We start from the raw sequence: 26,066 nt of genomic DNA, 5'->3' as shown, positions 1-26,066 counted from the left end.
GCACTCACACTAGTTATGTTTCTACCTTCAAGAGATGCTGGGAAAACGGCCTTTATGTGTTGATTGCACATTAAAAGACCAAACAAAATGATAAATGTGACTGTGTATATGAGGAGTTTTCTTTCACAACATGTCAGTAACATGTCAACATGTCACCTCTACAAAATGTCAATGACAAGATGGAAAAGTCACATAATAGCAGCGATGCATCTGAAGATGTGTTCCATTGATCCAACATCCTGAATTTTAACATCACCAACTAACAACTTGAATGACTTATATTAAAAAAGAGTAAAAAAAACAGAATAATAAATGATAACAAAAAGAGAAAAAAAATAGCTCTTTCACACATATTAAGCTTTGCAATTGTCACAGCATAGAAATGTGGCTCCCACTGAGGACAATGAAGTCATCTGTATTTTTTCTCAGAATTTGGCAGTTTCAGCAAACAAGCGTGAGTTTACACTGAGCAAAAAACAAAACAAACAAAAGAACAGATATTTTTATAGGCTGATTACAATATTCTAAGTACTGACTCATTCTATTTAAATTGGACTTCTTTTATGCCAATAAAAATAAATGAAAAATGAAAACTTGGGGCAGGAGTGTGTTGGGGAGAGGGGACTCATGACCCAAGTATTCCTAAAATCCTGGCTACAGTCCTGTGACAACCTTTTACCCAAACACTTTCACTGCTGCTGTGATTTTCTTACTGTAATATTGAGATTACACATCCCAGATTCGCCGCCAAAATGTTCCCATTTACTAAGAAACCACTATTTCTTTTGGGGGGGGGGGGGGGGGGGGGGGATTCACTGATTTATTCATTTGGAAGAAACAGCTGTGGAGGAGCAATAATGTCATGTCATCATACATAACATTGTGAGTATTGCCAATTACAAATAAGGAAAAAAAAACGGAGCAACAGCGACCAAACATTACGCAATGGCTACATGACAGATTTATGCGGCGTTGCCTGTCTGGAAGTAGGAGTATTCGAGCTGCTCGTGAACTCATCTTGATGTAGTGTAGTGCAGCGAGTAGAGGACACACATGGACCTGCCTCCTCAGACACTCAGCAGTGTCTGCCTTCAGTCCTCTGAGCGCTCTCAGTTTGGAAGGACCGCTGTCAGGCAGCATGGAGGACATCTGCTGCGAACACTCTGCACCACCTGCTCTGCTGTCTGCTAGTTTTTGGGAACTTCTGCGCGTCTTTTGACAAAAACTACACAATCGGAGGAATGACAGACTGTAGTGACAAACCTCCGTATGATTTCAACTTGTAGTTCTAAGCTGTGTGTGTGTATGCTGACTCAGGTGTATCTTGTAGAAGTCAAACACCGCCTGGTTGGGAAGTGTATGTGCTTTTCCACGTTCATTCACCGATAGTTTCCCCCCTCACAAACCGCCAAACTGTCAGTGGACTGTTGTTGGAGAAAAAGACTGAACACGATGCGAACCCGATTTCCAAGTGTTGCTGTTCCCCCTGAACATGTGCAACACGCCGCCTGCCCCACAGCGCGCCCCACCGACCGACACTAACCGCTCCTGGGGGGTCTAATTCTGGCTGAAACATGTTTATTTTGTGGGTCCCGTTGAGTTTATTCCTCGGGTTCATCATTTCTCAGACGTGGAGCGTTCAGATGTCGTGGGAAAACTGGAACGCAGAGCTTCGCAACCGAGGAAATGAATTCGACAAGCAGAGCTCTCAGCCGCACATCGTATTTATCCTGGTAGATGACCAGGGCTTCCGGGATGTTGGGTACCACGGCTCCGAGATCAAAACCCCGACACTGGACCGGCTGGCAGCGCAGGGAGTCAAACTGGAGAATTATTACGTGCAGCCGCTCTGCAGCCCGTCCAGGAGCCAACTCATGACCGGCAGGTACAGTGCACCAGTTTCCACACCCTGGTCCTTCAAGAGCCCACATTTATATTTGGTACAGTGGATTAAATGCCTCACAAAGGGAGTCCGAGTAGTCTAATGCATCTGTTAAGGAGTCTTGAAAAAATATATTGAAAAAAGCTTGGAATCAGCTGAAAGAGTTCAGGTTATCATCTATGATTATAGCTGACTGTCCATAGTATCATGTGGTGGTCATGTGGTGTCATGTGGCTATCTAATAACATTTTATTATTAACAATATTAGCCTACATGATCTGGGTGAAGTCAGTAAAATGTGCAAGATGACTGAATGCATGGAGTTAACAAAAATCTTTAATTGTTTTTCAAAGCTTTATTAATGTTCAATTAAAAAAAGAACAAAGAACATTAAGATGCAAAACAAGATCAGCAGGAAGATCTCAGCAGGATCCAAATGATAATATGAAAACATATATATAATGTCACTATTTAACAAACCTCTAGGGTTGGGTTCAAAGTTCATTCATGATCTTGGAAGCGGATGAGAAAACAGTTATCCACGAGGTTCATTTAGGAACTGTTCTGGAGCTTTCTGTCACATCACATGATCTTAATCAGCAGATACGATCCAAGATGAGAGATAAGATTTTGTCAGGTCTTTCTCAGCTTTAAAGCCAACATTGACAAGAACAAGTGCTAAAAAAAACATTTACATGAACTGGGCGAACTCCACCTGTTGATGAAGATCACGTGACAGGATTGAAAGCTCCAGAACACCTACTAAATGGACCTTGTGGTAAGATTTTTTTTTCTCAAAAATTGTAAGGCATTTCTCTAAGATGCACAGAGAAAAAAAGTGACATCAATAATGGTACCCAGTGTCAAATGTTGAGCATGAAAGTATTAGCAGTTTGACAAAAGACCTTACTACTTTCTGATGCTTTCAACTGCATCTCATGATCTTCTCACATCTTGTGGATTGACTTTGCTCAGCTGAAACATACTGGGTTGTATTCTGCTTGGGAGCAAAAAGTTAGAGAGTGGGCTTTGAGAGACTTTTTTTTTTTTTGTCAAACTAATTTTTAAGTGTTTGCAAATCAGCCGCAGCAGCGTTGCCCCAGCAACCACCTCATGTTTTAGCAGGAAGCTGTTAAGAGATATTAAGGGCGAGGGCTGGGTACCATATACTATATCAGAGATGGGGGCCAGGGTGGGGGTGAATTGTGGTCTGGCTTTGTAGTTTGCTCACAGCATGTTTCACATCAGCAGTTTCCTTCTTCCTACATGGTGCTCTGCAGGGCTTCTCCTCTAGCGCCTCCACCATCTGTTCCACTCCTTAGCAAAAAAAAAACGGAGGAGGCTTGCCGGGCACCGATGTTTTTTTGGCAGGCATCCGAGATAGTAATGAGAAAAGAGCAGCCACCTCCTCATTCTTCTGCCCTCCAAAACATTCATGTGGAAATGTAGGTGTATATTCAATTATGTTTCCAGGCTTTTGTTCCTGAATGTACGGTTGCAGAGGAGTATGTGTGTGGTTGACTTTGACTGAAGGAACACCATCCATCCGTGAGTAAACATTAAAACATCAGGTGTCTTTGTCAGCTGGACAGACTGCGGCTCTCAGAACAAAGTTATCCAAAATCTTTCTGGCACGCTTGCAGAGACTTGTCAAGGCAAATATCAGATGGAGTAAACGACTCAATCCAAGACATAAGCACCTCATACTGTAAGAGCCTGATTAAGTTTTTACAGGCTGTTTAGACTGTTACCTTGGCAACCACCTGCATCTGAACTCAGTTTCATGCTCACTGCATATAATCAGATTTTATTATTACTTTATTTATGTTTCATGCTTTCTGCAGATATTTGCCACGGGCTGCTAGCTGATGTTTTTTCTCAAATGTCACCCAGATGGATATTTGTCTTCCTCCATAAATAATTAAATATACACAAGAGATTTCATGGTCAATACAAACATCCTGAGACCAAATGATACAATCATTCAGTCTAGAATGCAGTCGTTCCTATGGCAAGGAAATTGTTTTGGGGATAAGACTGTTTTTCTTAAGAAACATTAACTTGTTTGGAATCCCTAAAAGGCAGATTTACTGTTCAGCTGAAACTCCCCCAACTCAGCTGTAACACAACACCTGCACACTGGAGTGAAAATCAACGTTTCCATATGAGGAAATATGAAAAACCCAAGGAAAACCTTTGTTCACTGTTGGTGTGAATAGATCAACATGTATTGTTTGACCTGACAACGTAACTTGTGACTTGTAACTTGTGACCTGGGTTTTACATCATGTCTTACACTGCTCAGCTTTAGGATGAAAGGTACTACAGTTTCATTCTGCAGTAAATCTACAGTTTAACTTTACAGTTAAGTTTATAGTTAACTAAAGAAAGCCATGACTGCTAATGCTCTCAGCTATACATTCTACTCTTCTTGATCACTGTATTTAAATCTAACTGAAGAGGATGGATGCAAAAATAGTTTATGCTTCATACTTTCATAAAGAGTCCAAATAAATAAAAGAAATTCTAAAAAAAGTACACCAGTTGACAAAGGCATGAAATTACAAAAAATTTGTGAACACACAAGCACAGAACTATGCATGAATAGTGATTTAGATTGTATTGCTAATTACGTTCATAAGGAACAAAGAATTCATACATCTCCTTTCATCAAAGAGAGGTAGAATTATACTATATACTATTCTCAACACCATGAAACACCAAGTTTCCACACACATACATACACAACAGAACCATGTTTACACAGTTATGACATTACAAATCAGTAGTCTTACAGTTTGCGTTGATTTGGCGATTTGCAGGTCTAAAAGATGTGCAACATCTGGGATAAAAATATCTAGATATCTAGGACACATTGTCTCAACCATAATTCACTTACAATATTTAAAACTCTATTTCATGTTGTTGAAATGTAGTCATTGAAATGCTGTTGAAACAACAGTTATCTGAAAGCACTGACATTTAAAAATGTTCACTTTCAACCACATTTAGCCAGATGTCTTTTTACCTTCAAATGACCAAATCAGCGCTTATAGGGCTGGTATGAATGATCAAATACAGGTTTATGTGAGCCATATAACCAATTTCTTTTAAATCTAGTAATAACTTGAGGTGTCTGGGTGAAGCTGTATGACAACACTATGGCTCAGAAAAAAATTTATCTATAGGTGAATCCTAGTTGTAGGCCAAAATAGATAAGCCACCATTACTGTGGTGGCACCTCGCTCGTAAACCAGTGTGTAACACTATAATTCATAAGGATTTCCACAGGAGGTCCACATCCTGGCAAGCAGAAGCACAGTATGTATCCCTTAGCAAGTTGAAAAGATTGTGTCATAATTAAACCATATGGGAAAATAGCATCCATGTCAAAGATGGCAAGAGATACCTTTTAGTTTTTGAAAACTAAAAGATACGACCTTTATAAATTGATAAGGCTACCAAAACCAAGCGAGAGAAGATAAAAGGGACCTAGCAGATTACAAGAAGCAGTTGTATACAGCTACTGTTGGAACCGTAGCAAAGCACTTTAACCTTCCAGTAACAGGAGCTTGTGAAAAGATTTCCACGCTATCCACCCCCTGGGAAACTCGGCATCAGAAAAATTTCAACCTGTCTGGTTTTCTTTAAGCTGCACTGATGAGATTAGAGACTTAACATGGGAGCTTTTCTTCAAGTGCAGAGTTATGTGCTCTTCAACCCTGTCACTCTCCCACTGATCTTTCCTGTGCGAGAGAGGTGGATTGTCAAAGGCAGAGGTTGCTCCTTGTGGCAGCCTCTAAAATTGAAAAATGTTTGAGGAATGCATGCTTGACCGAGGAAACAATTCCACTTGGTTTTGACGATGGAGCTCCTTTGTAATTTGGTAAGCCAACTTCTAGAGTGTCAGTGATGATTTCAGAGCTTGAGAGCTATGTTATCATACCTGTCCAGACAAATCCAGCATGTGAACTCTCTGACATGCTACATACATCATAAACACAGTATTTAGCTCTTGCATCAGCTGCTGAATCTCTAAGCCTTTGCACTCTTTTAGATTGGTCATCTACATGCTTGTCGATAAGATTTTGTTAATACCAATTATAGCCGGTTTGATGTTTCCATTAATATCTCAGACAACTGTATATGTACTGCACAGATGGTCTAAATTTTGTCCTCATACTCACATCCGCCCACCTTTGCCTTTGACCACAGGTGTTTAAGCTGCAGTCACTCTTGTCAAGCAAAGAAAAAACAGATCGAAAACTAAATTAAATTTCATTATCAGGCTCCTACATCGCTGAAAGAGCTACCATCCATCAACAAACAAAAGATGAAGAATGCGCTCTGGGGTCCCAGGGCAATGAGGAGCAGACCTTGAGTAAGGATAGCAGCTAGATTGCAATAAGCTCCTCTGTCATCCTTGAACACTGCACTCCTATATTATAACCTGCTGGATTTTAATCTGGTCGAAACCTGAAGGAGCGTGGGGTTGATTGTTTGCTCAAAGCAGCTCTTTTTCACTCTGCTCCTCATCCACTGTAGTTCCATCTCCTACTTATCCACACACTTCCCATCTTTCCACACGTATCTCAAACTCGTCTTAGCCTCTCAGTCACCCATTTCTTGTTGTTTCAGTGATCTGTCACTCTTTCACTTCCCTTCCTCTCCCCACACTGGTCTGTCCTAGAACTCTGGGTGAAGTTGCACAATGATGAACAGAGTAAGTGAATGTTTGAGGTGATGAATAAGCAAGGTTTCTGGAGAATTTTGGGTCTGGATTTGTTTAAAAGGAAACCTTGAAAAGAAATACCCCCATTACCTGTAAGATTCTATAAAATTGAGAACATAAGAGCTTAAAGGCCAAGGAATTAGCAAAACTGAAGGGAGTTATGCAGAGATGGCAACGAATGTAAATGAAAAGCCTGCCGAAAAGAAGAGCTAAGTAAGATGAACTACTACGGGGCTGACTTGATTAAATGCAGAGCGCCAAGTTGTGGCTGCTTATTTGAACCATATGTGAGGAGGAGCTGGAGTAATACAAGAGAAGGCCCCGGTCTGGGCAGCAGGTCTGCTCAGGAACCTCCACAACCTCATTGGATGGAGCAGTGGCCAGTGCACTTGACTTGTGAGACTTGAGCGATTGCCGGTGCTCAGTGATTCGAGTTTAATGGCGTGTGTGATTTGTTGGCCTTGTGGCTCAGCGGTCCTGTAAATAAACCAGAGAGATAGCATGATAGTAGTAGCCTTTAAGATTGTAACTATATTTTATTCAAGGAATTCACCAGCACTCTATGCATGATAAGATATGGAAGCGAGCCACTGTCTGTTAGAAGTATTTCCCGGCCTGTGCGTGGCCTGAATCTATGCTGGATAAAGGATGTAGAGATTCCTGGCCCAAGAACTTTGGTTCCCTTTGCTGGGGCTGCCCATTCATACCCTGCTTGGGTTTAAAAGACCCTATAAATCAGTCACATTGGACATGTGGAGGGACTGCAAGGAAGGAGGGGAGATCTCCAGAGGGCAGTAGTTACTAGAGTCATTATTTTAAGGCCTCATAAATACTAAAGACCTAGAACTGTCCTTCAGGTGCCCCAAAACCTGTAAAGTCAAGACCTAGTTCCCTTGTGAACCCCCTTGTATGTCAAAGAGAAACAAAGCAGGGATACTTTGAAAGTCTTTGCGCTCCATCTTGTACCGTTCCATCAAGACCTTGGGCTGGTTGGACTGATTTGTGGAGGGATCATAGGCTGCACTTAGCATGACATTCTCATTACATGGCTGTAACCTTTTGGTATGTGAGCACCACCAAACCTGCAGGAGCAGCAAGAGCAGGGATAGGGGCTCTTAAGGGGTCAAATCTTACACACACACACACACATACATGTCTTCATAAATTTGCAAATACATTCTTGTGTTCTCCTTTCACCCTAAGTTTTGCAAGGCTTTTCCCTTTCAATCCCATTACTCTCTTGGCATTGATGCAGAAGTGCTTGACAAATAAAAATAAATTAAGTGAAATGCTGAAGTGGAAAAATGATCCCTCTAAATGGAAGATAATAGAGCATACTGCATCCAAAAGTCATTTTATAGACATTTATAGGCAAATAACAAGGCTAAATTTACCATGTACTTTGCTTGTGGAAACTCTGGAGAGATTATGGGGAACAAGGTTTTTTAAGTACTCACTTTTCATTGAGTTAATCATGTATTATGTGGGTTTTTTTCATCAAAATAGTGGATGGAGTAAACAAGCAAACAAGTCTTTTTTCTAAAGAAACACATTCTTGTGCCAGGCTTGTTTCTTGGTGTTGATGTTGTTGTCTTACCCACAAACACATGTTGACTTTACTTGTTCCCTTCATTCCCATCCTTCTCTTAGCTCATTGCATTGAAATCTCATCGCCTAATCAACAGACCAACAATGCCTCCTCTATCTCCCAGTGTGCATGTTTGTAGTTGGGTTTCAGAGCTCCCCCTGCCTAGACCACCAAGTGACATGAAATTCTTCCCATCGCCATATGAAACCTAGACTCTCTCTTGGCTCCCATCAGGGCCGTAGTGGTCTCATTTTGAATTCACTGACCTGACCTCAAAGACTTTCAATGAATAGCAGTATCAAATTCTGAATTGTGCCGTATTATTATCCTTAGGAGTTAAACATTTTAAAGGTCCTGGGGATAAGCTTTGAAATCCGTGGGAATCGTTTTTGCCAAGTTTTTGTGAACATTCCAATTTCCCAACTTATTTCCAAAGGCTTTGTAGGCATCAAACCCAGATGGCATTTTGTATTAGCATTTCACAGTGCAGAACAGTGTAATTGTCAGCAGACAACAAACAACTCTGCCACCAGGTTTGTCCACAGTGTCTCCGCCAGCTGCAGCTGGCATTGAAACACACTGGTGATGAGGTGTGTCAATGGTCAGGGTTTGCCTCAGGACATTGGTTAGTGGAGGTGGAAAGGGCTGAACTGTTGCACAAATGCATACATATGGAGTGCAGTTCAGAGTGCCTCATGATAAAAGTTAAAATGAAAAGAACAAATGGGGAAAAACAGATTATTCAAAAGTGCCAAAAGCAGACAGAAAGAGCATATGAAAGCAATTAAACTAGAGTTCATAAATGTGTCTACAGCCATGCTAGCTGCTCTGTGAGGCTGTACTTTAAAACAGCAGAGCCTTGAATTAAATGCTAACTTCAGCATGCTAACATGCTCACAGTGACAATACCAACATACTGATGTGTAGCAGGTATAATGTTTATCATGCACTCCACCTTAGTTTAGCATGTAAACAGCTAACGTTTACTACTTTGCACTAAACACAAAATACAACTTTGACTGTATTTGGTCATGAACAAATTATGAACAAACAAAATTTTTGACCTGATATTAGTGCTAGGTGAAAAATCGGGATCAACAAAATCATAAGGATTCCAACTGAAAACTAAACTTGCTTATGCAGGGTCAACCTCAAGATGAATTACTATGGAGAAAAAACATTTGAAGTTGGACATTTTAATAGAGATTCCAAACAGTCATTGACTTTCACTATCTAAAATTTCCAAAGGAACATGCAAGGACTGAAAATCTGAACAACTAAGCTTTTAATGCTGATGATGATAAATGCTAAAGTTGACTTCAGTACTCTTATATCATAGATCTCCTGACATCATGCCAAGGTTAAGTAAACTTCTCCAAACTGAAACAGAAGTGCCTATAAACTAAGATGATGGTCAGCAAGCTGTGCTACAGAGAGGAGTATGTATATGTTTGCAGTTGCAGTGTGTGATTTTATGGGGATGTGTTCTTAGTGTATTGTTTTTGTTGAATGTAGGATTTGAGTTGTAAATCACTGAATTTATTGCTGTGTTTGGAAGGTTGTACACACCACATGGAGGTGTAAACCTTGAAGGACGTATGCATTCTCAGTGGAGAGTGCTAAACCTGACCACCCTCTGGTTCTCCTCCAGCTGAATCCTCCTCTCTGGAAACCTAAACCAAACACTTAATTTTCACTCCCTTTCCCTGATGACAGTTTGACTGTATGCCGCTAACCTCAGGAGAGAGAGGGAGGGTCAAAAGAGGGGAGAAGGTGAAGAGGCATCTCGCTGTGTCTGATCCTTGTCTCCTGGGTGTCTTGCTTTCGCTCAAAGCAGACGTAAGGAGTCAGACAGAAATGAAGTCACAGCTCATTGTTCTTGTCTTCAGAGTGCTTCCAAAGTTCCAGCTGGGTTGCTTCACTGTGGGCCAAAAGCACAAGGCAGTCACAGTCTCAGTAAATATAAAGTTGGCTTGCTGTTTTAGAGTTACCCAACTATTCCCACAGCTCTTAGCTTTAATTGATTGCATTCACAGTTGCAGTTAGTAGTCCACTCAGTACTAAGCTGGATATCCTTTGAAAAACTTTGATATTAGCGCCAGATTGAGGTCTTTATGGGTCAAAAGCTTTAGCTCAAATCCATAGCAGATATATTGAAGACCTACTGGAACCCGAAAAGCATAAATTCATTAAGAGATCCAATACAAGAGGAACGCGGTCCAAATAGACCCAATGATTGTTACACCCCTTCCAAAATGTTATCAACCAAAACAGTGAGACCACCAACACTGACAGCAGCATGATGAACCACCAATTACTGAGCAGCCACATTTGAAAGGAGGAGCAAGATAATTTTGCACTGCATTTGCTCCCCTCACCCTCTCCGTCTCACCTACAGAAAAAAACATTTTTCTTCTTTGATGAAGGTTATCAGGGCTGATGGATCACATGGATCCTGTCCTTATCATACATGATGTTACACAGACCGATTTCCACAGTGATAGAACAGGACCCTAGGTGGACTCAATTAAATTAATTTCAGACCTTGTCCAACACCAGTTGCCAGATTGCGTTTTGGACACTAGGAACCAGTTGGACCTGGACCTGAGAGTAATTACAGTGTTGGTTGATAATTCTCTGTGGAATTTTCTCTATGATTAGCAACACCTTTCACATTACACATAGTCATTTAACCCATTTTCATAAAAATATTGACAAGGGAAGCTTAAAATGAAGAACTTTGCCTGAATAAAATAAAGTCTAAAGTTAGAAGAGTTTCCTGATTTTCAATCTGAATAAAGAAAAACAAATTTCGGTCTGTACACAAAATGAATTAGGATTTGATACCCAGCCCTACTCAGTACTAAGCAACTGGCTTTGTTATAGAGGCATCAAGTAATTACAAACTGAGATAAGATACCTAATTTGAGCAGTGGGAGTTCATAAACATTTCTTGCAGATATACTGTGGTGTAGTAGTAATTTTTTGCTATGTAGCAATCAGTCAAATAAATTACCCCAAATTTTGGACTGACCTATGGTAAATCCTATCTTCTCTGCCAAACACACTTGCAAGTTTACAGTTGCAATGTAAGGTATTGGAAAAATTACATAATAATTACATACACATTGCATTCTAACTATATAAAAATTCCTCAATATATTGTGTCTGTCTATAACACATTAGTAATGTGTTAGCTTGCTGCCAAAGTGGCTGCCACAGCATCATTAGCACCAGGTCAAAACTCTGTTTCCTGTCTGGCCTTGAGTGACGGGTCTTCTGTTTTTGCTCTGGGCCTCCCCCCTCCACCTACTATTACCCATCCACCTCCTTTCACTGCACTGTTAGACATCAGCTGAACATTAGCCTGCGCTTGGGTTGCCAGCCTATAAGCACTCAGCTCTAATGTGTTTGTTTTGGATGGGGTCCATTGTAATTATAATTGGATTGAATAATCTATCAGTGTGTAATTTCCAGTACAAAGATTTTCTCTGTGACTAGACAAGATTTTTCTTTCAAAAGGTCTATGAGAGGAGTCCTCTGTGAGGGGATTATGATATCGAAATGTCATACAGTAGCATGTGAACATAATGTAAATAAGCCTATTATCCTATATACAGCATAATCCTATCAGTTGTAATGTCATGGCAGACTGAACTATCATGATTTGGTGCTTCCCTCAGTAACAGACATTAATTTATTGTGCAATAGCTAATGGATACAGTCCTTTTTCAGTTTTGAGTAGCATATATTTTCTAAGTGAACAATGTCCCTAAAATGATTACAGTAATTGTTTTTCAGGTATTTTATATTAGATGACCAGCTTTCATCAATTGCATATTTGCATATAAAAGTTGCATATTTCTTTAAAATTGTTAATGTCTCTGATGGGCCAATATCTGTTTCATTTTATAGGTATCAGATCCACACGGGCCTTCAACACTCCATCATTCGAGCTACCCAGGCCAACTGCCTACCACTGGAAAATGTCACCTTGCCCCAGAAGCTCAAGCAAGCAGGATACTCCACACACATGGTGGGCAAATGGCACCTGGGCTTCTATAAGCGTGGCTGCATGCCCACTCAGCGTGGCTTTGACAGTTTCTTTGGCTCCCTGCTAGGAAGCGGGGACTATTACAGTCACTATAAATGTGAAGGGCCTGGCATGTGTGGCTATGATTTGTATGAAGGGGAAGAAGCCGCTTGGGAACAGGACCGCGGCTTGTACTCAACCGTGATGTTTACTAGAAAGGCTATCAGTATCTTAGCCAATCATGACCCTCGCAGGCCCTTGTTTCTGTACTTAGCCTATCAGGCTGTTCATTCCCCGCTGCAGGTTCCCGCCCGCTACCTCGAGCGCTACAAGGGTATTCCGAACCTGCACCGCCGTAAATATGCTGCCATGGTTTCCTGCCTGGATGAAGCGATCCATAACCTCACATTAGCGCTAAAACGCTACGGTTATTATGACAACACAGTTCTGGTGTACTCCTCAGACAACGGGGGCCAGCCATTAGCGGGTGGGAGTAACTGGCCCTTGAGGGGTAGTAAGGCCACTTACTGGGAGGGGGGCATCAGGGCAGTAGGCTTCGTTCATAGTCCCTTGTTGGTGAACAAAGGGACAAAATGTCGATCTTTGGTCCACATCACTGACTGGTTCCCCACACTGGTGACCCTGGGTGAAGGGGCTTTAGACGAAGATCTAAATCTGGACGGGTATGATGTCTGGGAGGCTATCAGTGAAGGCCGCCCCTCGCCTCGCCAGGACATTCTTCACAACATTGACCCAATCTACATCAAGGCCAAGAATGGTTCGTGGAAGGCTGGATATGGTTTATGGAACACAGCCATCCAGGCTGCAATCCGAGTGGGCCATTGGAAGCTCCTGACAGGGGTGCCTGGTTACAGTGACTGGGTGCCTCCCCAGACCTTCTCCAACCAGCGGTTGACCAATCGCTGGCATAATGAGCGTGTCCGTTGGGACAGGGGTAAGTCCATCTGGCTGTTCAACATAACCGCTGACCCTTACGAGAGAGTGGACTTGTCTCAGCGCTACCCACACATAGTGAAGAAGATGCTTATGCGGCTTGCACAGTACAACAAGACCGCAGTTCCGGTACGCTACCCAGCGAAAGACCTGCGTTCTAACCCTCAGTACAACGGGGGGGTGTGGGGACCCTGGTACAAAGATGAGAGGGAAGAGCAAGAGGAGGATGAGAGATACAATAACCTGTTCACTAACCATCTTGGTAAAAGAAGGTGGAAAAAGAAATCAAAGAACAGAAAATTGAAAAGGAAGGTAGATGAGTAGTCTGCCCCATTTGTGAAAGACTTCAGTTGCTTTTTCTCAGGGATTGACACCTCCTGTTTCAGGATTGTCCTCTTTAGACTTTCTATTTCCATTTAGTTTTAACTTGACTCCAGTATATACTGTATGAAAAAATAATGCAGATGGACCTTTTGAAATGCCTCAAGAAAATATGGAAAAGATCCACTCGTTTAAACACTACTGTCATGCCCAGACACAACTAAGACCTCATGTTAATGTAAAGGGCATTTAATGAATGTTTATTTTTCTAGATCTTGTTGCATGCTTGAACTGTTTTCACCTCTAGATTGTTCTGTAGACTCATGTTTCACTTAGAGTAGGTAATACATCTTCATAGACAGTTGCCATAAATTTTTGGTGACAGAAATAAAGTAAGACATAGTTCTATTATGTTGATTACAGCGATACAGTATCATTGAGACAGATGTAGGATTTATGTGATGTGTGAGTTGATTCTGGTTTTATAAGCACAGACTGCCTTAACTTAGAATAACAGATTTTGTTTCCTGTTTTAGATAATGTCTGGTCTGGCACCAGGCCAACCTGAATGTAAGACAAACAAACAAAATAAAAGCCCCAGACACAAAGCTCTTTGTCTCCTGCAATCTCTCTAACTCTGTCTGGTTTGCATTTTATTACAGTTAGATCTCTTTTGTTCTGATGACAATAAGTACTCTTGTACCTGGAAAAGCTGGAATATCTCTCATATTTAGAAGCTGAATCACTGCCACTGAGTGCATTTGTAAATGGAAAATACAATAAAGTGGGATCTGACCAGTGATAAAGACCTAATTTCTTTCTTGCAATGCCTGCCCCATCAGTGATGGTGCACTGTACAAGCAGCCATGATCGAGGAAAAGAGAAATTGAACTATTCACATGGAGTGAACATAATTTGTTCATACTGAACCATATTGTTCATACTCCTGTTGCTTGGCACCCATATAAACAGTCACCAAATCCCCAGCTTAAAATGTTGATGACTGACTTGAATTGTTCATGAGTTTTGCTGGTAGATGTTTTGTTGTATTTTATAGGCCAATTAGCTATTTTAATGACACTAAATTACTTCTAAATTTCCTGTACCCCAAAAGATTTATAGTTGCCTAAAAATGAATTGGAACAGGATACTGGAACATGTATTGTACTATTTTTATTTGCTTTCCCTAGCTTGTCTATTTGTGTTCTTAATTAGATAACCATACAGTTTCCAAGAGCAATTTATTTATTTAAAGGGATCCCCATTAGCTGATGTCCATGGCACCAGCCAGTCTTCAATGCGAGTCTGTTTTGAGCAATTCGTTTTGCTGTAATCTGCTAGCTTGTTACAAACCCATGAAACAACAGGAGCTCCGGAGAGAGGGGCTTTCCCTTGGAAAAAGTGCCAGGCTGCATTGCACATCCCTCCCATCCACACTAACTTGGATCCCTCTGCCTCTGTATTGTACTCAGTGCCAAGTTATGACCTCAGACCATTCAGGCACTGACTCAACTTTCACAGCGGCATTTGTGTTAACAGCTTATGCTGATATGAAAATGGTTCTTTCGATCCTTAACCTCTGTAAATCTGAAGCAGGTGAGGTCTATTTGGGTTAATCGTGCTGGTTTTCCTCAGCTTTTTCACTTTGAGTTGTGTCAGGAGGCCAGATTATACCCATGGGAAACAGAATTTACCTGGTTAAGCTCAGGTTCACTCTTGACCATAAACTACATGGGATGTCCTCCCTGTATTATGAGCCACAGCTGAGAATTATAGAAGATCAGATTCTTATTTTGTTACGTCGTGCTGAATTTCCTCTCCCATGGACCATAGGAACAGTTAAACCCTAGATTCTCTGGGAATTCACATTTGCTTTCAGTTATGGGCATTAGCATCCCTCTTATGGGAAAAAGCAAGGGTATTTTTTTTCCTGTAACTGAGCTTTAAGGCAATATATCAAGCTCCCTCACCATGCCGCCTCACATTAAGAATGCCCATTACTGCTCATTTGGAATGATATGAGAAAATAAACCTGATGGATGGCAGAGTCAGAAAGCTTTGATCTAAGTGAAGTGCGGCAGTACAGTTGTGCCAAACTGCGTTGGTTTTCTTTCAGCTGTGCACTGTGTGAAACGTATAGTTTTGGTTCTCTCATGATCAAGGTGCAAACTAGCCGAATTATGTGTAGCCAACTGGAAAGAGCCGCCCACCTCACTGCCAAGAGTTACATGTGAAACACCATGACTCAGCTAGGCTTGAGCTCTGAATTATCTCTCCCAAAGTCGAGTGATGAAAAACGAGACAAATATCAAGCAGCTGTTGTCCAAAAGAATCAGAATTAATACTGAATCCATGAAATATCTTGTGAACACCACCCAAAATGCCAAAACACATTTAATGCATGCAATGCATTCACTCACAGCATGACACTCTGCAGGGCTGTGCTTTCCAGCTATTTGGCGAAAGTGTGACATTCCATTCGTAAGAGGTAGTTGAGAATTTTTTTCAAGTGGTTGTACAAGCATAAGAAATGGCTGCTGTCATGTTTGACAGTGATGTCATAGGAAGCCCTGCCTAGGAAGAGGTCTAAAAAGTCAAATAATGGGCCAATATGATAAAAAATGATACATCCTCTTTCCTGTAGGAAGCACAAGGGTTCATATGTACATACTGAAATGTTTCTGAAAATGTTTCACGCAGGAAAATACATACTGCTCCATTGTAATAACAGGTCTACCTACATGAGTTAGAGCAACTTTGACACTTGTTGAAGCCCACGAGAAGATTTTAAGTGTGTGAGAGAAAACAGAACAGTGAATTAGCTTGATGGACAGACTCTCTTGGCTAGTAGTCCTGTTCCAGACATGGGGATTTCCTGTAATGAGCAATTTCACCCATGCACAACTGGAACTTCTCTTGGCCTTCAGCTGAGGACCAGCACTCCCACTTTATCCAGTTTATGACATATGGCCCCATTTTGCACTTCCCTGGGACCACTCCCTTAATATCTTAATATTTCTTCTTCTTCCTTTCATTACTCTTGTTGAGTACTTGCCCTTTTAACCATTCACCGTTTCCTTTTCTTTTTATCCCAGACATTATTCCTGTAATGCCTTTTTTACGTGCTGTTCATCCTCCTGTTTCTCTTCCATGCTTCCATACTTTGCTCAGCAGAGGTCCTCCGAAAGTTATGCTCAAGTCCAGACCTGTGGGGATTTTGTTGTTGCACCAGCTGTGTTGCAATGAAGGCCCAGATCTTGCACACAAACACATTGCCGTCCATCTCTCAGCGGTAGTTAGCCTCCAGGCCTGTTGTCCACTTGCCCCCCCCTCCACCTCTGAAAACTCTTTGACACTCCTCCTCCTCCTTGATGTCTCCTGCAAAGCACGTCACAGAGATTTTCCCCTCCACTTTCAGAAGAATTAATCAACTGCAGATGATGAGCTGTACTGTACTCCACCCAGAACGTGCCGGCACATTTCTTGACATTTTCAATCCAACAAGTTTGAAACAGGAGTGTTGCACACTTTAAAAGTGCTGCATGTAACACTTTATAACATCAATGTATCACTGTCAAAGTAATTTTGACACCTCAGCATAATTGTAATTATAAACAGAAGACTGCTGGAGACAACTGGCAGACTTTTTTCCTACACCAGTGATAATATTAGGGTTTCTCAAATTTAAAGCCATATTAGCCATACACCACATTGCTTTTATTGAATATATATATGAAAAGACACTTGTAAAGCAACCTGGGTTTTTGATGTGCATAAATGCAGCATATATCCTATTACATCTGGCTTGGTTCATACATAAATTAAAATACAAAGCCGAGGCCATTTAAATCTGTTAGTCCTGTTGAGGCTGGTCTTTTACCTCCAACAATAAACCTACCACTAAATAGTATTATAGACGTATTATTATTATTATTTCCAGTCAAGACCAGTGTTGCGTTACAGTATTATAATTAATTTTTGCAGTAAGTTTGAATAGTGTAAGGGATTACAATTTGAAATTCAGTAATCATATTACAAATACTAATCCCAGTAACACTCTTACACTTGGGGGTCAGTGTGCTTGCAGTCTTACAGGGATTCATGGAGTGGTGATCTGCGTTTAGCTCTGGACACTCCGGAGGAGGAGATATGTTGTCTTATTCACATGTTGTGTGTTCTTAGCTGGCTTACTAACATTAGCTATGAGTATGCCTTCATTCAGGAGTCACCTGACACTAGTTTAGTTCAGGATTGGAGGATGTGTGAATCGTGCAGCTGAGGTTGGGACTTCTGGAGTGCTGTGCAGTGTTGCCAGACGTGTGATAATTATCGTATTTGTGCGATAATTTTGCCCTCAGACTACCCATTTCTGGACATCCTATAACTACGTCAGTATTTTTTTTTTTTTTATAGCCACATTACAATGTGGCTAGATTTGTTGGAGGTGTTAATGGTTCATCTCAATAAACACGTGTTTTCTGAAGATTACACATTTATTTGTTCTCTTTGTTATGACTTGCATACAATAATTTACCTCAAAATATGACAATTTTAAGCCTCTGGTACAATACTTCAACATTTCCCATCTGGCAACGCTGGTGCTGTGTGTAGCCACTGAGGCTACACTAACGCTAGCTGTTGGATTGTCAGTAAATTCTTCCAAACTGTCTCTTGCCTGCTTGTTAAACCACAAATGTCTCATTTTGTAATTGTTGTTATGTGTACAAAAGATGCATGTGGCTGTGGAGGATTTTGAGTGGAGGAGTTGAGTTGCTGACAGCTGATTAATGAAAGAAAAATTATGCGTAGCTTAATATAACATGTTACTTTTGCTGCCGAGTAATAAGTAAATAATGTTATTACTCTTACGATGAATAATATGTAATCAGTAATTAATTACAGTTTTCAAGTGACTTGCCCAACACTGGTCAAGACCTACACTTTCTGTGCCTGTGGCTAAGATTTTAGTTTTTTAAATTAATTTGATTCTTTAGCCAAATCTTGACCACTGAAAGGTCAGGACAAAGAATTAGCAGCAAGTTATGTAAAGCAAGCACCAACAGACTGAAAAAATGAGACTAACTAAAAATTATTGGCTGTGTGTGTTGTCAGTACACCAGTCATATAAGCTACTGATATCATAACTCTTCATCTAGCTTAACATGTCATTTCAAATGAGTTTACCCGGTGTTGTTGAATATGACTTGAAACACAAATTGGGATATTATCTTAAGTAAAGGAAATACAGTATCTCTCCCACTATTTCAGATAAGCTAATTTATATTATCATTAAAGCTGCAATGGGACAGTACCGTGGCACTGTGTGAAATGTATAAATTAGGTTCTCACATGATCAAGGTGTAAACTAGCTGAATTATGTGTAGCCAACTGGAAAATATATAAAAGGAAATACAGTATCCCTCCCACAACTTCAGATAAGCTCATTTATATTATATATATATCATTAAAGCTGCAATAATTCAATTCATTTGGCAACTTAAGGGCTGTAAACAAGTAATAAACACAACATCTGACATATCGTATATGTCAGATGTATGTACGTACATATATCTGTCCGCTGTTTGGTGCTGAGGAGGTAGTGTACAGTGGGTTTATCAGAGCTTTTTCAGAGAACAGCTGCCTGTTGCTGCTGGAGGTTGATAAGAGTGGTGAGAGTGAGCTAAACAGCAGATTTTGCCAGCTGTAAAACCAAAACAATGAGCTAAAAGATGTTAAAATGCTCCATAGAGCTGATGGGAACTGCAGAGTTGGGATTTCAGAGTGAAAAATTTACTTCTTGGACACCCAATAAAGCAATCTGTACACCCCTGCATTATAATGCTACAAATAGCACCTTTACCTTTCACTAGACCGCAGGGAAATAACACATTGTCTGACCACTTTAGATTTACACAGGGCTCTAACAGTGTGTAGTGAGCTTCTTCATGTAAAGCCCACTCAGCATAACAGACATATCTTTAACAATGAAGGACCAGTTAGATCAGCAACACTTGTTTCCCACATTTTACTGAAGAGAGAACATTGTTTTCCTCACTAATTAACCGCTGATGTAATGTTCAGCTCATCTCTTCCTCATTATTCAAATACACACAATCACATCCTTGTTTGATTAATGTTTATACTCTGAGCATGAGTGCGGAAAGATGAGGTCACACACCACCTGCCGAGTCGATTACATTGAATGTCCGAGCCTGCAGTTTCTCTCTATAACATTGGTTTAATTAATGGTGTGATCCAAATGTGGTGATGCCATTTGCTTTTTATATTAAACCATGTCATTAGTTGTGTGAAATGACTTTCTGGCAATTATTTCTATCTCTTTTTCTCAGCTGTATTACTCTTGCATTTTTTTATGATTAATTTTCAAACTTTTTCACTATTCTCTTCTGTCATTCTTTACCTGTCCACACCTTTCAGATTTCCCTGTAAAGAGGCATTTAACATACTTTCACTCCATCTTCTCTGTTTGGCTGGTTTTGGGTCCAAACCTTTGTTGGCCACAACAGTGATCTTTTATGCCATTTCATCAAGTACAGACCTGGAGTCAGGACGAGGTTAGCCTAGCTTAGCAAAGACTGGAAGCGGGGGGGAAACAGCTGGCGTGGCTTTATCCAAAGTTCAATATGCACCCACACTTCTAATACTCACTAATCAACACATTTTATCACATTTGTTTGATTAGTTCACAAACAAAAATGTATTAAAACTGTGCTGCATGTATTTTCCGAATAACAGCCGGGTGCAGTGACTGTATGCAGCTTCCCGAAGTCTTGGCACCACAATGAGCAGGGCTGCCAACTCTCGCACATTGACTGTGAGACTCAAGCAATTGGCACTTTTCACATGCTCTCACACCACACATCCATTTTCTCATGCAGTGAAAATCAAATTCATAACTGATAACTTTGCAGCGCGAAAAGAGGACACTGACAGTGCTCAGACAGAGAAGACAGAGCAGCACAGCACAACAGCAGTACCATGCAGCAGCAACTTATTCAGACCATTTCTGGGGAAAGCCAGAAATATACACAAATCTGTTATATTGTAATTTATTCCTACGCATGCTGCTCAGAGTAATCTTACTCAGCATCTCTTCTAACTTAATCCAAGTGGTTAAGTGGTGTAGAAATACAGGAAATTTGTTTGAAATTACAATTTTTTTTCTGTGGGAGGACCCCCAGACTCCCTGCCAAATATAACCAGGCGCCCATGCATAGACATGTTTACTTTTATTTGGATAGACTTCAGAGACTAAAGTGGAGACTGTTGGATGATGGGAGCGACTTGGTGAGGATCTTTCTCATCCTATGTTTTGAAGAAAAATTTGTGTAATATCTGGATTGTATATCAAAAATGCTACTCAATAAACACAAATTAGCAAAAAGATTTGTTCCCAACCTTCCCCTTCCCCTCCCTCCCATGGGAACAAATCCCACTCCAAGCTGAAGTCAGAAGTTGGCAGCCCTGACCATGAGTTTGCTAGGTTTGGTACTGTCATGCCTGTACAAAGACCAAAACCAAAACCTGTGCTATTGTGTTATAGCCAGAGACACTTGACAGAAGTGGTACATGTAGGCAGATGGATTAACTGTTGTTTGTCAAGGCAAAAGTTTCAGCATGTAACTCCCCCTAAAACCACAAATTGTCGTTTTCATGCCTCTGTTTGTGTACAGATAAAACAGACAAGATCCAACATGTTAATTAGTGATCTTTACTGTTTACAGTCTCTATGCTAAGCTAAGCTAACCAAGTCCTGACTCTAGCTGCTTTTTTAACAGAGAGACATGATATACTGTAGATCTTCTCATCTCACTCTAAGCACAAAAGCAAATAAGTGTATTTTCCAGAATGTTCAACTATTCATTCAAGCTGTTCAGATGTTTACAACTGACTATTTGAGTAGTATTGTTACAGTTGGCCTTCATTTTTTCTTCCATGTTTGACTATCCTGGGGGTTTGTTTAAAAATGTCCAATCATTTGACTGCTTGTGTTTCCACACTGGACATCTTTTTAGTGTTGTCTCCATGTTCTCACATCTCAGCAATTAAATTGGTGAGTACAACTTACTATAATGAAGGAAATGATGGCTATGTTGCAATAAACCTGAATTATCCTTGAAGAAAAGAAAAGTCATACTGGATATAGGACATGATCAGATGAGTTGCCTGTTTGAATGTAGCCTCATACAGTAGCATCAGCTGGATGAAAAGCTTGTCTGCCAGGTCAGCAGAGCAAGAGGGAGGAAAGAAATGAAGCCCGTCCTTCCTCCCCCATCACCTCAGTGTGTCTGGCCGGGGGGAATCAGAGGCCCGTGTGTCAGATCCTGTTGGAGTTGATGTATCACAGCTGGACTTTCACCTCCTCTTCAACCTGGTTGAAGCTCAGGTCACGTCACCAGAGCGTGATTGATCGATTCATAAACTGTTGTGCTTTTTCAATACACACAATACAGTTAAAGAAACACACACATAAGCGCACATGAGGCTAAAGCCAGATGTGCTGAAAAAAGAACAATACACAGTATGCTCACACATGCATGTGAATGGCAGTTATAGTCAGTTTTATTTATAGAGTGGTTATCAAAAATCTGAGTTTATGAAGTGCTTTACAAGGAATTCCAAAAAAAATGTTTAAAAGATGTAGAAAAGTAGATATTTTTTGAAAGAAGCGTTTTAAAAGGCATTTTCAATCCTATAGTTGGTTTGCTGGTAAATTGTGTTTTCCCTGTGGTTTGGTTTCTCTTCACCCAGAAGAATATTTAAAACAAGCCATAATGCATCACTAGAACCACCTGAGAACGCTCACTCTGCTCATTGGTCAGATGTGTCTGGGGTAGGAGCGAGAGTGTGAAGGAACAAGAGTCTGATTAAACCGGACTAACACTGCAGGTTTGAAACTGGCCTAATTTATTTTTTAAAATGACATCACCCATAGTCTGGTTTCTTTACATTATCTTGTGTAAATCATCCTTTAAGCTTGTTATGATTTCTCAGTTATCATTTTAAATAATAAAACTGTACCCATCAAAGTAAATGCATTGCTTTTCCTTTTTGTCCTTCACAAACTGACTTCCTGGTTCAGTTTAAAAATTGTGTGCACAAAGTTTTCCTGTGAAATGAGGGATTATTACAGGCACTCACTTTGTTTTACATGTAAATACAAGTAGTGGTAAGCTGTTGTGATTCTTGCCCCCGCAGTCTTCATTGCAGCATTGTTCCTGTGTTCCCGGATCTCTACTTTTGTGAATAAAATGTTATTATAACTGACAGAAATGATGACCATAACTATGAAAACATAGTAGTAATAAAAAGTCTGTCCAATAATAATAATAAAAAGAAATATCCTTTAAGTCTCAACAGCAAAGTAATACACATTTCAGATCAGACAGAAACTGAGGAGAAGGTGGGAAATCCAAAATGAAAGCAGAAGAAGACAATAGAATATATGAAGCAGGAGAAAAAGAGGGAGGGGAAATTACATGGCAGCCCTCCACGGATCCTTACTGTAAGCGCAAGGAGGTCAGGCAGGATATGGGAGGGATGAATCGCCTCCTCCTGATGACTCCCATATGGCGTCATGCCGGACCACTCAGCTGTTCACTGTACTGGCAGAAACCCAGTCCTCCATACACCTCCTCCTTCCTTTTTATTGCCAGTAATGGAGAAAAAAGACTGGATACATTTCAGCTGCAAGAATTAAAACCTCTCCACCTGTCACATGCCAGGGTGTGTGAAGGAAATCAGAGGCAATGGAAGGTTGGACAATACTGGACTGCAATCACATGATGGCATGACGTAAGCCTCGGGATCACCTTTCCATTTGTTTCCTCTTGGAGGAATTTGGACGTAGTGTTAATATGTCTGAGAGTTAGTCTGTGTTTAGCCAGTGGGTAGACTCATCAGTGAGGTTCCACTTTCATATGATGCAATTTGACTGATTCTATTCTGCATGTGCAGTATGTAATGTAGAATTTATCAATGCTATAGAAGATTTTGATGGATAATTTGATTCTAATGCAGCATTTTTATCAGATTATAGTCTGAATATTTGGTGTGTTTGCCTGGAAAATACCTGAAATGATTTCTTTTTGCAGCTCTAGTGTAATCACTGTTGGGTAAAAACCTGTTTTGGTTGTTTTTTGTTTTGTTTTGGTTGCATTCAGATTGAATTGAAGTGAATTTTTCACCTTGCTTTCTTCCTACAAAATTTTTCTCTGGACTGTTTGTGCAGTCCTTATTAACCACAAACAGCCCATTTGCTGACTATACATTAGCTGTAGCTAGCATTAGGTGTGGCTAGCAAGCATCCATCTCTGTACATTCATTAAAAGTCACACAGAAACATTTTCAAGTAGCACTGACCTCTTCACCTCAGTTCACACCGCCTAGAATGCATTTGCATCGTTTCACATTCACTTGTGTCTTTCCATTGACTAGAATCTGCTTTGTGTTAAATCTAAACCAACTCTATTGCCAGACAGGAATATCAATATTTAGCGGTTCTGCAAAACCCTGGATTGTCCAAGGAGGGTTGAATCAAGGGCAACTGGACTTCTTGGTTGTAGATAAGTCCAGTTGCCCTCAGTTCAACCCTCCTTGGACAACCATGACCTGGATGACTGAGAATCTTCACAGACAAAACCCTGGATTACGTCCAGTTATGTTTTTTCACATTTAATGCCAATGTTTTTTTAAAATTATGACTTTCGACAGTGTCTGCACATGATATCTACATCATAGCTAAAGTGGGGGAAACATCCTGGTCATGGCAAATAAACTATGGTTAGGGTGAGACAATTTAAACTCTTGGCTAATGTTAGAGAAAGATTGTGGTTACTGTAAATAAGGCAAACATTAATTGCAGGTTTGAGACTGCATGTGATCCCCAGAACTGCATGAAATTCTGGAGGACCACCTACGACTCCAACCTCTATACCCTTACTTGCCAAGTCGCTACATACAGGCCACACTAATTCCTGCATTGTCACTGAATGCGGTGGATCATCCTACATCCTTGGCTGGTCTGAACATACAGTCAGAATTGTCAGCCTTTTATCATTTTTGTCTTTGGCTATTCTTTTTGTCTTTTGGCTGAACTGAAAAGATGGAAACCACCAAAACCATAGACACTTTTTCATCTAGACATAAACAAAGTTATGTAGGAAACATTTTGTACTGGGAAATTTGGTACTTTCAGCAACTTCTTGAGAGGGTAATTCCAGTTTATTACAACTTAGGTCTTGTAGTTGTAGCTGTTATTCCTATTATTTCTAATGCTAACATTGGTACTTGCTGAGATCTTGGAATGCAGGGCAAGAAACATGAGCAGTCAGACAGGTTTTTACCAACATTCCAGGTGCACTGACCATGGGGTTTGCCTTCAAATAAAGTTGTTTACTTTAGATAATCTAGTTAAACTGTTGGCTTGTTTACAGTACAGTGATAGATATACTGGTCAAACTACTACTCATTTGCATCTTGAATCCAAAGATATTGATAACCATATCTGCAAAAGTCCAGCATGTTTTTTGACTTTTAACCATACTTGTTTCAAAAAGAGAATTAGAACAAATTTACAGAAATAAAGTAAATTAAGTATCAATTACCAGTATCTTAAGACCAAAAATGTGATCCTTTAGAAACGAACGTCAGGCACACAAGAGTGTGGAAACAGGAACATTATGTTAAAAAAAAAAAAAAGAAAGAAAATCATTGACATTGCTATCATTATTAGCCTTCAAAAACCCATATGTTTCAAACTTTAGTGTTACGTTATGTAACTACAGTATGTGTGAGAAGAGTTTTACTGCAGCAGTAAAAGCTCAGTCTCCTCCAGCCTCCTGGGTCTCCACACTGACCTTCTCTCCCACCACCAGATGGGAAGGTTGGATCGTCTCTTTATAAACTCCATATGCTGTCTACAGCTCACGCCAACACCAAGTGAGGAAAAATGTACGGTTGTGTGTTACAGTATAAATCTCTGCCTTCAAAAATCTGATCCCACCGTGCATTTAATGACACTGAGTAACATGAGGCCACCTATGAGCAGAGGCAGGGTAAGTTTATTTTGTCCAAGTGTCACTCATCTTACAGTGTGTACTGTTGTTCTTTTAACATTGTGCTGGATTAAAAAAAAAAAAGTCAACAAAATGTAAAATATGCATGAAGACACCTGATTGCCTCAGGTGCTACTGACACATTGGATGTGTTCCTATTTTAGCTCCTCCACTTTTTGTCTCCTTTCATCACCTGTCAGAGTCAAGCGTCCTGAGAGTTTTTGTCTCACTTGAGCTGGAAGAACAGCGCCCTCCTCCTGTCAGGGCCCCCACCTACTGTCCTCTGAGTGGCTGCAAGAGTGTGGAAGCTTATGAGAGCTCACTGGGGCACGCTTGATTAATGAACACATCATGTGACTCACATATAATCAGATGGCAGTAAAAAAAAAAAAACACACATTCAGGAGCTGAGAGGAGAAACAATAATAAAGCAATTAATTTGAGTTATCTAGAAGCATGTGAGTTTAAATGACGTAACA

The 26,066-nt window shown here is 40.4% G+C and overlaps 1 protein-coding gene across 1 annotated transcript; it reads left to right on the top strand.

Annotated features, from left to right (window-relative positions):
- The first annotated feature begins 836 nt into the window (after positions 1–836).
- On the top strand, positions 837–14,300 carry arsj (arylsulfatase family, member J). The gene is made up of 2 exons (XM_067579967.1): positions 837–1,885; positions 12,118–14,300. The coding sequence occupies exons 1-2, from the start codon at positions 1,575–1,577 to the stop codon at positions 13,511–13,513; spliced, it is 1,707 nt and encodes a 568-aa protein (XP_067436068.1). The 5' UTR covers positions 837–1,574; the 3' UTR covers positions 13,514–14,300.
- The last annotated feature ends 11,766 nt before the right edge of the window (positions 14,301–26,066 follow it).

The sequence above is a fragment of the Thunnus thynnus genome, chromosome 22, assembly GCF_963924715.1.
Source record: "Thunnus thynnus chromosome 22, fThuThy2.1, whole genome shotgun sequence".
Taxonomy (NCBI): domain Eukaryota; kingdom Metazoa; phylum Chordata; class Actinopteri; order Scombriformes; family Scombridae; genus Thunnus; species Thunnus thynnus.
This window is presented reverse-complemented; position numbering and strand designations above follow the sequence as displayed.